Below are 14,788 nucleotides of genomic sequence, written 5' to 3' on the forward strand. Positions count from 1 at the left end.
AAAAAAAAAAATCCAAGCAAAGCTGTCCCCCATAAGATAAGGAAACTGTGAAATACACTATATTACCACAATAGCAAATGATAAAGAAGATAGTCAGCCCAGAACCACAGTGAAGGTTTCCCAGCCCTGACTTAGTTCTCTTAAATGTATTTGCACAGTAACTGGCAAAAATGCGCAATAGTGTAATTATGGAGAAGGTACTAACATATTTACTACCAAATACTACTCTGCTAAAGCATCATGAAATGAAACCTTGCTAACTATCTGAACTTTGCAGAACCTCAGAGACACACCATGCATGCTGGGAGACGCTGGCCATTCAGAGCAGAGGAGGGCAACTGCCCATACGCGTAGGAGGGAGTAGAATACTAAGGAACAATGTACATGTAAGCACAGAACATAGTCTTTTGTAGTGGATATCAATAAGTAATATAGATTTACTTCTCTTAGTATCAAATAAGCTGATAGATCCAGTACGACTATAGTTCGGTGCTTCTGGGATCCAAGAAGCTAACGTGGTTTTCATATATGATGAAGAGTCTGTTGCACATCTAAGCTACTAGAAAGGAACAGAGGTGAAATCCAGAATGGAAGAGTCAAATACAACAAAACTCGTTTGCAAATGAAGTAGAAAGACAGGCACTTTCTCTGCTTGTAAGCTTACTGGCAAAACTTTTTGATACTGCACAGAGGATTGGATGGGATGACATAATGCATGACCATACTCAATGAAATGCTTAACCATTCCCGTGCAGTTAGAACATCCATACAGACCTGTTTTCTTTAGCACTAGAACAGGCCGTTTTAAAGTCTTCTGGAGTGAATACATTCATCCAATCCTCAACTGTGCTGCCATACCAAAACTAGCATTTACTGCTATTTCCTTTCAGAAATACCTTCAGTAATTTCCTCTGGTTTCACCTGGCTTGGCACAACCCAGCAGCTGTAAGCTTTGGGAAATTAAGAGCAATTTAAAGCAGCAGGGTTTTAGAATGGAAAAGCTAAGACAGCCCTAAACATAGGGGCCACAAACCTAATGAGTTGGAGAGCCACATCTCTTTTAATAAGCAAGCCATTCTGGTTCATACAAGTACACACTTTTAGCTCTTCTTACATCATTTCTAGTTCTTCTTGTGGGAGTTCTCAAACACTCCTACTACATGGAAAACCTTCTGCCATTCAGCTTCTGGATTAAGTGATCATGTTTCACCTTAAAATCCTCAGCTTGGCTATTGAACAGAGTTTCCTTACCCAAGAATCTCAGTCAGATCCCGCAAAGACATACAACTGAAGTCCTTTGGGTTTTAACTCCTGAGCTTTGAAGAACCTTTTTTTCCAAACTACAGATTCAAACTGCAGTTGCAGTGTCTATTTCATCAAAAATACTGTACCATTTATCTTCAAAAGAAGTTTGCTTATAAATTTTGTTCCAAATAAAGCAATAGACATTTGCAGAAAATTGGTTTCAAGGGCTTAAAGCTCTGATCATTATTCTGTCAAGTATTTTCTGAACTGCAATAACTCTTGCTAAGTTTTGTGGGAGAAGGGGGGGAAAGAGTATAAATGTTTTACTCTGCAAGCAGAAAATTTGAAACTCAGAAGGGTCCTCATTTAAAAAAAAAAAGTTGCTTCATAGCTTTTAGTTTGACTTTAACCTCAGGCCAAAAGTAGCTTTTCAGTTTGCCTCAAGAAATCTGAGCTGGAAGAACTGACTACAGATTAAGTGAGAAGCCTGATTTGAGTAAATCTGGCTCAGAGAAAAACAGTGCAAGATATCTCTAATTTTTTATTTTTTTTTTCAAGTATTCAAACAACTCAATCCCTAAAGTAAAAGGAGATAGTTTTCTTAGAAATACATCTCTGAGAAGAAGAAGATAATTTCCTTAGAGCTACATCTCCAACTACACACTTGAGAAAAGAGTTATATAAAGAAAGAATTGCTAGTTAGGACTAGTATACCTAGAAAAGTTATACCTGTCACTATAAACTAAACAGTGATTCCCAAACATCACAGTCCCTGAAGTATTGCTGTGCCTCAGAATTTATTGTAGGCCCTAATGAACTCATACTTTCTGACTGTACCTGGATACAGAGAAGAGGAGGACGTGCACTATCAATTATAGGCCAGTTTCCATAGCTTTGTGAATAATTCAGTGCTAGCCAGCTGCTCACTTAAGCATTGCTCATGGCAACACTACAGACTTGGGACAGAGTGGCTGGAAGACTGTATAGGAAATGGACCTGTGGGTGTTGGTCAGTGCTCAGCTGAACATGAGGCAGCAGAGTGCACAAGTTGCCAAGAAGGCCAATGGCATCCTGGCTTGTATCAGAAACAGTGTAGCCAGCAGGAGCAAGGTAGTGAGCATCCTCATGTACCCAGCACTGCTGAGGCTGCACCTCAAGTACCACATCTAATTTTGGGCTCCCCACTGCAAGAAAAACATTGAGGCTCTGCAGTGTGTCCAGAGAAGGGCAGAGTTGATGAGAGATCTGGAGCACAAGTCTTATGAGCTGAAAGAAATGAGGTTATTTAGTCTGAAGAAGAGGAAGCTCAGGGGAGACCTTATTGCTCTCTATAACTCCCTGAAAAGAGGTTGTGATGAGGTGAGGATTGGCCTTTTCTCCAATAGTGATAGGACTACGTGAAGAAGAAATGGCTTTAAGTTGTGCCAGGGGAAGTTCAGGTTGGATATTAGGAAAAATTTCTTCTCTGAAAGAGTAGTCAGGCATTGGCATGGGCTGCCCAGTGAGGTGGCTGAGTCACCATCCCTGTAAGTGTTCAAGAACAGTTTTGATGTGATACTGAGGGACATGGTTTAGTGAGGAAACATGGGTTGTAGATGGACAGTTGGACTACATGATCTTGGAGGTCTTTTCCAAACTTGATGTTTCTATGATCCTAAAATATGCCTCTGTATATCAGTAAAACCTTGCTCTCCTACCCATCACCTTCTCCCCTGTCCCTAATATATGTTTACTCCACATAGATCAATATTTTGTTCTGCTTATCATAAACTGATTTAGAAAATGTTTATGATCAAGTGACGCCACATCAATGTGGTGGCCAAACTCCTGGGCAATGTTTGCAAATGTCTTTTTTTCCTTCCCTACATTATTACAAATGTTAGAGTCATACTGCAAAACTAGGGCAACTATTATCAAATATCTTCTCATGCGTGTTCCACTACCAGCAGAAACTCCGTGCTTTCTACATTTACCCCCTCCTATCATCATACCTTCCATGCTTTCTCCATTCTCAGTTGCTACAATCCTTGACACAGGTGCTAGACAGGTGTGATCATTCCTCAAATCTTCTATTTATATCTTCATACTCTGCACATCCTTAAGTCTAGATTTCAGAGAAGTCAGCCAGTTTTCTTTTTTTAATCTATTCATCCATAACTGTTGCATAAACGCCTACTGTCTATTATCTTCAATTTAAAAGGATCCTTCTATTCTCAGAGATTACTCTTTTTGCTAATCTTTGCTGACTCTGGATAAAGCAAGACTCAGACTACAGTCTTCAGTAGTCAGATATAACTAGATGGGTTGTCTACCAAAGCTCTTCTGAGATTACTACCTCTTTTGGAGCAGAAAGAGGGATACAATCCTTCCTTGAGCAGCCCAAAGTAACCACTTGCAGCAACTAGTCTCGCATCTTTGAGCTTCCATGTCATACCCAAAGCTTTAGTGCAGCACACCATAATCACTTAAGGTTTCAATAACGCTCTCCCTTCGGAGAGCATGTGTATAGAAAGACAGAATTTTGAGGGTTGGTGTGCAGAGACCTAAGTTTATCAGAAAATCCTTTGCCATTTTGCTAACTCCTTCTGACCAGCTGTCTGTGGTCTTACATATCAATTTCATTTTCTACAAACAGAGCCTATACCCTTAATTCTAGACAGGATATTTATATGAAAACACTAGCAAAATGCTAATACTGCAGCTACTCTACACTTCTCTCACAAAGTTTCAGTAGAGAACACTGGAGAAAACTAAAGCCCTAACCAAACAAGAATACAAGCAAAATACTAACAACAAGAGCCATGTTAAGCAAGTGCAGTTCTTCCACACCTTCAGCTTAAAGCATTTGATGGCCAACAATTCCTGAGTCCTTTCACCAAAGGTGCTCTTGATTTTCATTGCTTTCCAGACAAACTGTGTCTACACTAAAGCTGTAGCCCTTCCCACAAGCCATATTTACCTGGGCACTTGTACAACTTCCTTGCCTGAGCAATGTCTCCCTGACTCAGGCGAACACGCTGACCAATAGTTGGCCGGACTCCATTATCATCACGACGGGGAAGGATGGTGTCGAGGAAAACCCCTCTAAAGGGAAGAGCAGAGAGACAAAGAGTAGTGAAGTTGGGAAAGCAACATGATGAACACAAAGCCATCCTTGCAGGTCTTCTTTGAGCACATATCCCATGCTAACAAGTAAGAGTAAGGCAGATTATGATAAACGTATGTCTTGAGGTGGTCATCAGCCTACAGCAGATAGCTTCCCAACATACAAGCAAATCTTGCAAGCCTTGCAAAACAAATCTCTGATATATAGGATTGCCACTGATTGCTGTTTCAGAATGGACACATTTATTGCCATGAATGAGAAAAGGCAAATATTCTTGCAGAAGGTTCATGACACATCTGACTAAGCCAAAGTGCAGACTGGACGAGCAGAGGGAAAGGAAGTTTGTTTGGTAGCAGGTGAGGCTGAACTGGCAATGGCTGTGGTTACCACAGACAAGAAATAGATCAAGTGCTCTACCTTTGTTCTGCATGAGTTGCCAGACTAATAACTCCATTTGTCTCTGCCTTTTTTCCCTTGCTTCATACTCAGGAGCTGTCTACTGCACTTCTGATCTCAGTCCAATCGAGGATTTAAGTTCAGGCCTCACTTCCATCAAAATGCAGAGTCAGTGCACACAAACAAGAGCTTGCACATGAGAGACATCATTAAAACTGCACAGCTAATCTGAGAGGGAGTAATCAGAAAATGGAATGCCAGGTTGGTAAAAATCTAAGCTCTAGTGATCAGGGTGTCCAGTCCATAGGAAACATTTCACTGTACTCCTGAATACTTAACAACCCTGACAGTGCTAATGCTAACAGATTTTGAAGCTTTGATGTTGGCTCCTTGAGGCAGACTTCTTTCTGACAGAAAGGATACTGTTGTCCATAGAGCCCAGTGGGACAGTATGGGCAGTAATTTTAGTGCTGCAAGTCCTGATACTAGAGTCTTCAAAAGTGTGAGCTGAGCTCTAAGCAGACAAGCAATTTGGTTCATTGGGCTGCTCAGCTGAGTGAGAACCTCAAGAAAATAAAGCTTGTGAGAGTTTTTGCTTTAATTTTAAATAAATACTGTAAGTGGACTTTTTGGATCACAGCTGTCCAAAGCTGTCATCAGTAATCTTGAACAGAAAGTGTCAAGAAACACTTTATGGATAAATGTATTTTGTAAATATGCAAATTGACAGAAGAAATAGAAGGGAAAGAATTTAATCTACTTAAAAAAAAAAAGTCATGGAAGGAGCTTTTTTCCAGTAGTAAGAAAATTCCTGATCTAACTATAAAGCAGTACTTGCAAGCTCTGAAGTACATCAAGTTTTGATTGACAAATTCAGTCTTGCATTCTAAATGCCAGCTGTATACTTCAGTCTGAATTTCTTTATCAGAAATAAATCCTCCAATTCCAGGAGCAACAAGAACACAGAGTCAGGTTGTTTTGCTCATGTTACATTTTCAAGCCTCCTCAGGAGTTCAGAGAAGAACTTCACATTTGGCAGGGATGTACTTCTGAGGCAGGTGAAATGCTTCCTGCTGATTTCCAGGCTCACCCAGGAAAGACTGACAAAATGTAAGAGTAACCACCACTTGTGAAGGTAAACCTTTCATTCTTTTGACTATTATGGCCCTCACAACTGCATATACATAACCTCCTGCTTCCCAGTCACTGTATACATCTAGGGTATTGCTCACACACCGCAAATAACTCAATTTCAGATTATCTGCCAAATATTTTTTTCTGGATGGCTGTAACTTGGGCTGGGGCAGCAAGATTTTAGGTTTCATAGTTTCCACCAACTGAATTGTCTACTCCCTAAACAAGCATTATTGCCAAACATGACTCCAAAGTAGGAGGCACTAAATATAGTTCTTACCATTTTACAAACAACAGAACTGATAACAAGAGAGAACCTTTCTGTCCTAGACCACATAGGTCACAGCAGTACGATGCTGTCCAAATAAGCCCCTTGGGGCTAGCAACACTATTAATAAGAGGTCGCGCATTTGATGAGTGCCAGGCCTAACGGACTAAAGCAAACCACTGTTTGCTATGGAGTCTGTAGAGGTTTAAACTTCCCTAGTGTTAAACTGCCATTTGTAGGTCTTGACAGTGATAATAGAAATTTTAAGAGATAGTAAAATTAAACAATTTGCTTCCATATTTGTAAAGAATGCACCAGAAAATATAAGCCTGTAGCCACACTTTGTAAAACAGGCAGCTTTCTAACCCAGAAGTATCATGGCAAAAACTTGTTCCTGCTGTCATTACAGCCTTTAAGACTATACTCTTCACCCATCACAGATGCAAGTGATAAACATCGCTTTGAATGGAAAACTATAAGTTACTCCTGCAGCAATTCTCAATAGTACCACTGTAAGCAACTTCCACTGATAGGGATCATCATGTCCCAGAAAAACTGTATCTAAACTTCATGTCCACAACAGAAAGAATAAAAACATCCTAGGATTTGGGGCAGTATTGAACAATGAAAAAGGCCTTATGATTTGTTATCACTGTTCACCAGAACTTATAAGCAACAAGGTTGTGCTGACTGCAGTGTAAGAGCTGCTTCGGTGAGTCACAGATTCAGCTTTAGAGCTTCTCGTGCCATATGATTCATAACTCTGTCACCTGGTCCTCATCCATATGTTGTTCTCCACCAGCAGAGAACTTGTACCATCTTTTTTCCCCCATGTGAACTCTCCGTAGCCTTCTGAACTATTCACACACCTGCTACAGTCCTTTCCTTAGAAGTGTCATAGAGAGACTGTCTCCCATATCTAGCCATTAGCCATAACGAACTTTGCTGGAACTTAGCATCTTCGTGGGTCCTATGTCTTTGTTAGCTGCAATTGGCCAGCACCTGCAAAACTCAGTAAGGTGAAGAGACATGCACACGTTCACAAATCTGTATCCATGCTCATTGGTCAAAGAAAGCATAATTTGCCTGGGGCAGTAGATCTCAAGACAGGTTTTGGTTAAGTAAAAGCCTGTTACCAGAAGTGCCTATTTACTCTGAAAGCACAATCAGCCCACAGATGCATTTAGTGCTCAGTTCAATTACTGCACAAAGACTGTTACTGGGGTGAGGGTGGGTCACAGAGACAAAAGATTTAAAGAAAACAGACTTAAAAATCCTATTAAGCATCAATTTAAATTTAGAAGAACGCTTGCCATTTGTATCCATTTTTGGCCAGCAGTGTTCTGAAGGACCCTGGTTTTCAAGAGAGACAGACTCAAAGGCATCCACAATATAAATGGCAGTAATAACTTAATCCTGCTTTTGTGCAAGACAATTCCATCTATTTAGAGTCCAGCAAATGCTGGGGCAGTCCATCAGATGCCTCAAGGGAAATAAAATCATTTGCTTTGGGTATCTGATCCAAAGAAATCTCAGAAGACAGCAGTACATCTTTGCCCAACCACCATCTCTCCCTGCCATAACAAGCAGTACTTCAGCAAGTTTGATATTTTCTCATGGTTGACGCAAAGTTTCAGAAACAAAAGCACGAAACATTAGGCTTAGTACTGCCATACAACTGGCAAATAAGAAGATTTTAAAAGCCCCAAAGATGCATTTAAAATTAGCAAGAAAATTTATTCAGAGTAAATACTTGAGCTCTGCTTCTCATCTCCTTTACTTGAGGTACGTAGGGAAGAAAGCTTCTATTTTGTTTTTTTGGAAAACCTCCAAATAATGTAGCAAAATAGAGTTGGTCATCCAGTAGTTCTCGTTCCAAATTCAGGACATAAATTTATGTTCATTTCCCCCTCTCTATACGCACCTTCCTGAGCCCTCTACTCAGAAAACGAGCTCCATCTGGATAGAAGAGATAGGAGTCAAGGGCAAACAGCCCACACAGAAATTAGCCAATAAGCTGAGACAGGAACAGAACTGAAAAATTCTCCATGAGGAACCTAACTACACAGAATCACAAGCCTGAAAAGGCCATGATCTAGAGCACATACACAAACAGTTAAAAAATAAAAAACAAAATGTGTAATTTAAAATAATGGCCTGACGACAATTTCTTGGCAAAGTTGCTGAGGACTCAGAAGGCAATATTGTAACTCCAAACTATGAGCTGTACTACTACCAAAATTCTAAGCTGATTTTAGCTTTATCCCCCTACAGGAGGGCAGATTTACACACACGATATCTGTGGAGGTTCTAAGACATACTGGTACAGTTTTAAATAGTCTCTGAGATCATCAGTAGAAGATGAATATAGTAGGCAGGGGAATATAGTAGCCCACCATACCTCTCTCGTCAAGCACTTTCCTTTTTCAAATGTTTTCAGAGCTTGCTGCAGCCACCACATATCTCTGTAATAGATCACAGGTCTCATCCTAGGCTCTACATACCCCGCACAGCTAATGACAGCTGGTAAGAGTTATCTGTCTAAAGACAGATAATCTACAATTCTCACCTGGAGAATGTGTTTCTAGCATAGTGCATGATGCTGTCAAAGTCATAGGTCTCTCCAAGTGAGTTCACTTCCCCAGCTTCCATCTTTAAAAAGTTGTACTCCTGACCTGTGATGTTAAACAAAGGGGAAAAACAAATCCCTTAGTTCTTCCAATTCTGGGTGCCTGGAATTAAAGGAATTCCTCCTACAACCCAACAATTCTGCCTGGATGCCCCAAATCTCTATTCGTTCAACTATTTTGACCCTTATTCTAGGCAAAGACTAGAAATATTTCTCCTCCATCCCTTTTCACAGACAGTAGAGTTTTGCACAATCCCAGTAAGGAAGATTGCCATCCATCCAAAAGCCAGGTGGAATAACCTGGAGTGCCATTTTACCTTGTTGTATATTCTCTCTGATGATTGTGACATGCTGGTCTCTGTCTGGCCGTGTGTGCTCATGCCAGAAACCCACCACATGACCTAGCTCATGAGCCACAATACCAAACTTGTCACAGTTCTTTCCAATGGATATGGCCTGAGGGCCCCCTCCTCGGCGACCCACATATGAACAGCATCTGGAAGAAAAAAGCCATAAACCCGTCCAGTTCATCAGTGAATTAGGAAAGAGAGAGGTCTGATATAGGTACAAGCTACCTGCTTCATACATTATGTGTATTTATACCTGTAAGTATATGAGTGTGTATATATGTTTCTATATGCATCCACATACATATATGTAAGTATGTATGTAAGTATATATACACACACATACACATAGGTGTATATGTAGAGAAAAAATATAAATAACCACGTCTGTAAAAATGCATGCTTACGTTTAAGTGTTATCTTAGGAAAAGGATCTGAAACAGAAAGATACCCCCAAGCGGCTGTTATATTCTGGCCAGAGCTAGACTTACAAAGCCATTAGCAATGAAAGAGATGCCTGCAACTTAGATAGCTGCAGACACCGTACATACCACTTACCCACACGTTCTGTATGTGAACACAATGAAACTCTCTTCATCAGTTCTCTCCACAAACGTTACACAAGTGTGCTTCTCCCAGTGTCTCATAGCTTGCTTAAATATAGCTCTTTGGGTTCCTGGAAAAGAAATCCAAGAACAGCAAACAGTGAAAGCCTGGCTCTCAAGAACTATTGGAAAGTCTTTATAAGGACAGTCTTTCCAATAGTCAATTCTATACCCATAGATACCTATAACAATCTGGGGCAAGCTTCCTACTACAGAGCTAACTTACTGTATCATACCTTTATCTTCCTGTATTTGATGAATTAACAGCTCTAATTAAAACAGGTAGCAAACTTGGTTAAGTAAAGCAATGCTTCTGCATATAAGAAATGTCACCTCATTAGGTAAATGTTTCTCTAGCACTGCAGTTTGGTGCTCTAATCTGTGCACTAGCTATTCAGTGGCACTCCAGATTTGCTCACGTTGCAAACGCAGTGACCACACAGATTTCAAAGCCCAAGAATCTCACATAAATGCTCCACAAAACTGAAGTAGAACTACTGCCAGATGCTTTATCTTTAAAAAGAGTAGCACAAAGAATATAGGAGATAGAGGCAGAACAGTCTTACGGATACAAATAGAAGTACAGATATACACTGCTGGTCTGTACTTGAATTCAGGAACAGCTCAGGACTTCATTAGAGAGACACTTGGGAAGTAGGGTATTCACCTTGCTCATACTAGCAAGAAGATAGGTGACAGCACTTTACCTCCCCCAAGACATGGGATACCTGCAGTGGTCACTCAGCTGCATCAAGAACAGTCATACAGTCAGCTAGAAAGTTGTGCTCCAGAACAGAACATGTAGCTTTTGTGTACACAGGGCTACAGAGTAAGCTGCCACTCTCAAGAAGGACTAAAGGGCAAAAGGTCAGAAGTACATCAAGAAGGCATATGGAATAGACAAGTTCCAAGAGAATATTAAACTAAGGCAAAGCACCAAACTGAATATAAAACAGAGCTGCACTATTACAAGAGCTGCTTCTTACAGTCACCCAAACAGAAGGATGGCATTATGTACTCTGTGTGGTTATAGCAGTGGGACACACACAACGTAGAGAAGACTCTCTCAGACTCTGAAGGATATGGGCAGCTGTTCTCTGACAAATGCATGAGACACCTGTGACTTGCAGGCTCTGCAATATTCTACTAGAGTGCATGAACCCCTCTTTTAGTATGAGGAGGAGAACAGACCCTTCCACTAAGGCTCTACGGACTCCTGGCAGCAGTTTAGTTGTAAGTATGGGAAAGGGTCTCGGTTAACTTACTAAACAGGCCATTAAATTGCCCTAAGCTGGCAGGAGGAGAACTAGGGAAGCAAAACTACACTGTACAGAAGTGGTTATCAAACTGCCCTGCTCTTTCAACTGCAGAGAAGGTCCCTTTTTAGAAACACAGGATGTGACTGCAGTTTACAGATGTTAGTCCCTGAATCAATCAAGAAAGCAGCCAAGTCACTCAGTGATTTCTTGAATTCCAAACAAAGAATCATCTCTCCATACACTTTAGTCTCAGGCTTCTATGTACACAATTCCTTGCACAATCCCATTGCCCACCACCATGTCTCTGGAAAAAGGCTCTCAAAGACCCAAGTTGTTTGTGAGAAAACTGCTCCAGAGATCTCCCACGCATTTTGAGACATCCCTGAGCAAACAGGAGCAATATTTTCACTACTGACCAGTAAAATTTCCTCCGATCACGTAGGGGATGACTCCCCCTGGCCAGATCCTCTCAGCTCTGGATGTGGTTGCCCTGCGCACTCTGGGAGAGGAGCGTGCATCCATCCCAGACTCATCTTTACGTTCCTTCTTCTTCAGGCTCCTCACAAGTGTTGTGTTCTGCTTGCCGTCTGCAAGACAGAGTGGCAACACTGTTTAAATCCTCTTTAGTTCCAGGTACAGCCCTCAGGTATATACCCTAGAGCTTCAGAAAACAGAAAAACAGAAAAGGCAAGATGTTAATCCAAGCCAGAAGCCAAAGCCAGATTTGCCAGTGATTTGTTTGGAACTTGGAAACAGTTAGTCTCTGAAAACCTAGCCCTTCTTTTTGTACAGAATCACTGCACATTACACAAATATACCTTCTCAGAAATGTATGAAGGGACACCCCTGCTGTATCCAGCACGTCGCTTTACCAAATAGCAACTTCAGAAACAGGGACACAGCATTTCTTTTAAGAGTAGCACGAGGATGGAGGTCAAACAAATCCAAATGTTTCTGCATTTTCTCAATGTGCGGCACTCATTCAGATCTGCAAGAAAGGCTTATCCTGGCAGGGCTAGCTTTACAATGGTAAGAATAACACATCGAGGAGGCCTTTGAAAAGGAGTGTGGGCCACTTTCACTGAAACCTATGCTTAAGGATGAAAGGTATTAAATGTAATTTTTTGTTTTCACATGTCAGATGTCAACATGGAAAAACATACGGATGGCACAGTGCTGGAGAAGGGATGTTTGAGGCTGGCAAAGCTGGTACATTCTAACCCCAGTGCAAATCTCTATGCTGAACATCTTCATTTTAATGAAAGGAAGTAAAAATGTAAGAGGAAAAACAGAACAGATTTCTCATTAAGTTTGCTGTGTGGTGCTCAGTACTGGCCACGAAACCAGAGATTGAATGACGATTCATTCAGGTTCACAGGCAGTCCCTGGGACTTGCCTTGTACCTATGCTGCTGCCATATACTTGGGTAGCAGTTGCCTACAAGATTTGCACTTTGATATGGTGTGGGCCCAACACTGGAGAAAACTCCTTTCACTCAGTGTAGTCCTGGCTGTTCACTTCATGTTTGCTGTGCTATGGAAGAGCCTAAATTTCAAAACAGCCTTATTCTACCTTTTTTTCTTTTAAACTACCATCTTTAAGGATTTGATAAGCTGTGGTTCTTACATGTTCTTCTTCAATGTATATCACCAAGCTGTTGCATCAAATGAACTTGGGTAAGGAAATAAGAGTACAGGTGTTGCTACAGTGACAGAGAGCACTAAAGAGTCACATGAACAGGAACTCCTTTCTCACCTGAAGAAGCAACACTGCTGGCAGTGGCTCCTTTGTGCCGGCAGGCCTTTCTGAAGCTCCAGGAGGAATGATCTAAGCTGCAGTTTTGGTATTTCATATGGAAATCAACAAGATCGGCTACAACTTTGATTCTCAAGTTAGGGATGTGGGTTGCTGGGCTATGAAAAACAAGCCCCACTGAACTCTTTCTCCTGCATTTAGATGTGCTTCTGAGAGCCTCTTCTCCCATTCATCCCTTTAGCAGAAATATGGGTAAGTAAACCATTACTGTTTTGATCCCCTCAATCTTAACAATAGGAAGGAAATTAAGGTAGTACAGAGAGAAGGAAGTAATGAACTTCAAACCCTTCCTCCTGCTTCATACAGCTCTGCCCATCCTACCGGAGGTCATACCCTCAGCTGCAGGATAAAGTAATAACTTGCCTTTTGTTCCATTTATTTCCAGAGCACCTTTCCCAACATGCTAGCTGCACTCTTTCAGAGATTTTCCATGCCCAAACCAGCTGCTAGACCCTTCAAGGTAGATGTTGAAATGTTGAGGGAGGGTTACCATATAATGGAATAAGAACTGTCTTCCCCTTCTTTACACTCACCTATCCCACAGAGGTACTGCTGGGTCATTTAAAAGGCCACAGTTGGAAGAAAGGAAAGGGTCTTGAGAGAGAAATGGTCTTGTAGATACTTGTCTCCCAGTCAGAAACTGCTCCTCAAGCTGCCACAGATCCCTGTGAATTTGCACACTGACAACTCCTACCAGCAAAGACAAATGAAGAGTCATTTGCCCAGTGCTTTCCTGCATGTTGTGTAGTAGAAGTTCTGCAAGATCTGCCTTTCTACGGCACAAACGTTTTCATTCCTCACCAACAATACAACCTCTTACATGAATTCTTAGCAGCAGTCCTAGCTCTTGACACCTTACCTCCTAAAATATTCTGCTTTTTATTGCTTATATTTGCTGGGCTCTTAACGAAGCCTGACTGAAAGGAAGATGACAGCAGGTGTAGTATCACCAGGGGATAGAAGAAACCTAGACAGAATGCTTTAAGAAGTACAGCTTTCAATCACTGCCATGTTGCACACATGAAGATTTCTTCAGTGGAAGATAAAGCTATGCAGGTTTTCTAATACTTAGTTTACGTGGGCATAATCTCTTTATCAGACTAGTACTGTTGCTACATCTAACACAACTGAGATTCTTTCCAAAATCCATTCCCTCCTCCCTCCATGATGAACATCACCAACCTCAGAGGTTTCCACAAACCACCTATGGATCTGAGACTCCATACAGTGAATGCAACCCAAGTAGCACTCCAAATCTGCAGCATGTCACAGAACATTCCCTGTTGATCTCTGAAACTCACTCAGGAGTCTCAGCCTCATTTGTCCAGAAAACAGTCAGACAAGCACTGATATAAGTGTCTTTCTTGAGAGTTCTTGCCAACTGTGCCATTACTTAAGGTCTGCCAGAAGTTCAGGAGATAAGAGCAGCTGTGACACAGCAATGCAGCACTGGGCTATGAATCTAGCATTCATTAATGCAGACACACACCCCCGCCGCAGACTGAAGTGCTGTGTGGCCTCTACCTTGATGACCTACAAGGGAAAACATCAGCTCCTGCTGCACACAGTGGGTTATAAACATCAACAGGGCAACACTGTGCAAATACCTGTGATATCACAAGTTGAGACTGTTCCTGTAAGCAATACCTTCCCTACAAAAGTGGGAGAAACCAATTGCAAAACTTTGCTCGGGTGATACCACAGCTTCAGGTGAACAGAAGTACAAAACAGTTTAGACGAAATATTCCAGCAGCAAGCAGCAGCCAGGTAGTACTACAAACTCTGCTCTGGAGTAAAATGGTTTTAACAGACCCAGCAACACTCAATGGCCACCTACATGTACTGGTCTGGGTGGGATGGAGTTAGGTTCCTTCATAAATAGTAGCCCCACATGCTGCTGTTTGGAATTTGCAGCTAAAATAGCACTAACAACATGTATGTCCTAGCTATTGCTGAAGCGCTTGCACAGCATCAAGGCTTTTTT

At 41.4% G+C, this 14,788-nt stretch overlaps 1 protein-coding gene across 1 annotated transcript in view; it reads right to left on the reverse strand.

Moving 5' to 3' along the window:
* The window catches only part of TLL2 (tolloid like 2), a 79,615-nt gene that overhangs the window by 34,470 nt on the left and 30,357 nt on the right, over window positions 1–14,788 (reverse strand). Inside the window, exons 4-8 of the mRNA XM_031554573.1 lie at window positions 11,406–11,576; window positions 9,684–9,801; window positions 9,096–9,274; window positions 8,719–8,824; window positions 4,205–4,329 (exon numbers count right to left, since the gene is read on the reverse strand). Of these exons, the coding sequence (XP_031410433.1) occupies window positions 4,205–4,329; window positions 8,719–8,824; window positions 9,096–9,274; window positions 9,684–9,801; window positions 11,406–11,576 (699 nt within the window). The remainder of the gene's footprint in view (window positions 1–4,204; window positions 4,330–8,718; window positions 8,825–9,095; window positions 9,275–9,683; window positions 9,802–11,405; window positions 11,577–14,788) is intronic.

Source organism: Meleagris gallopavo, chromosome 8 (assembly GCF_000146605.3).
Source record: "Meleagris gallopavo isolate NT-WF06-2002-E0010 breed Aviagen turkey brand Nicholas breeding stock chromosome 8, Turkey_5.1, whole genome shotgun sequence".
Lineage (NCBI taxonomy): Eukaryota > Metazoa > Chordata > Aves > Galliformes > Phasianidae > Meleagris > Meleagris gallopavo.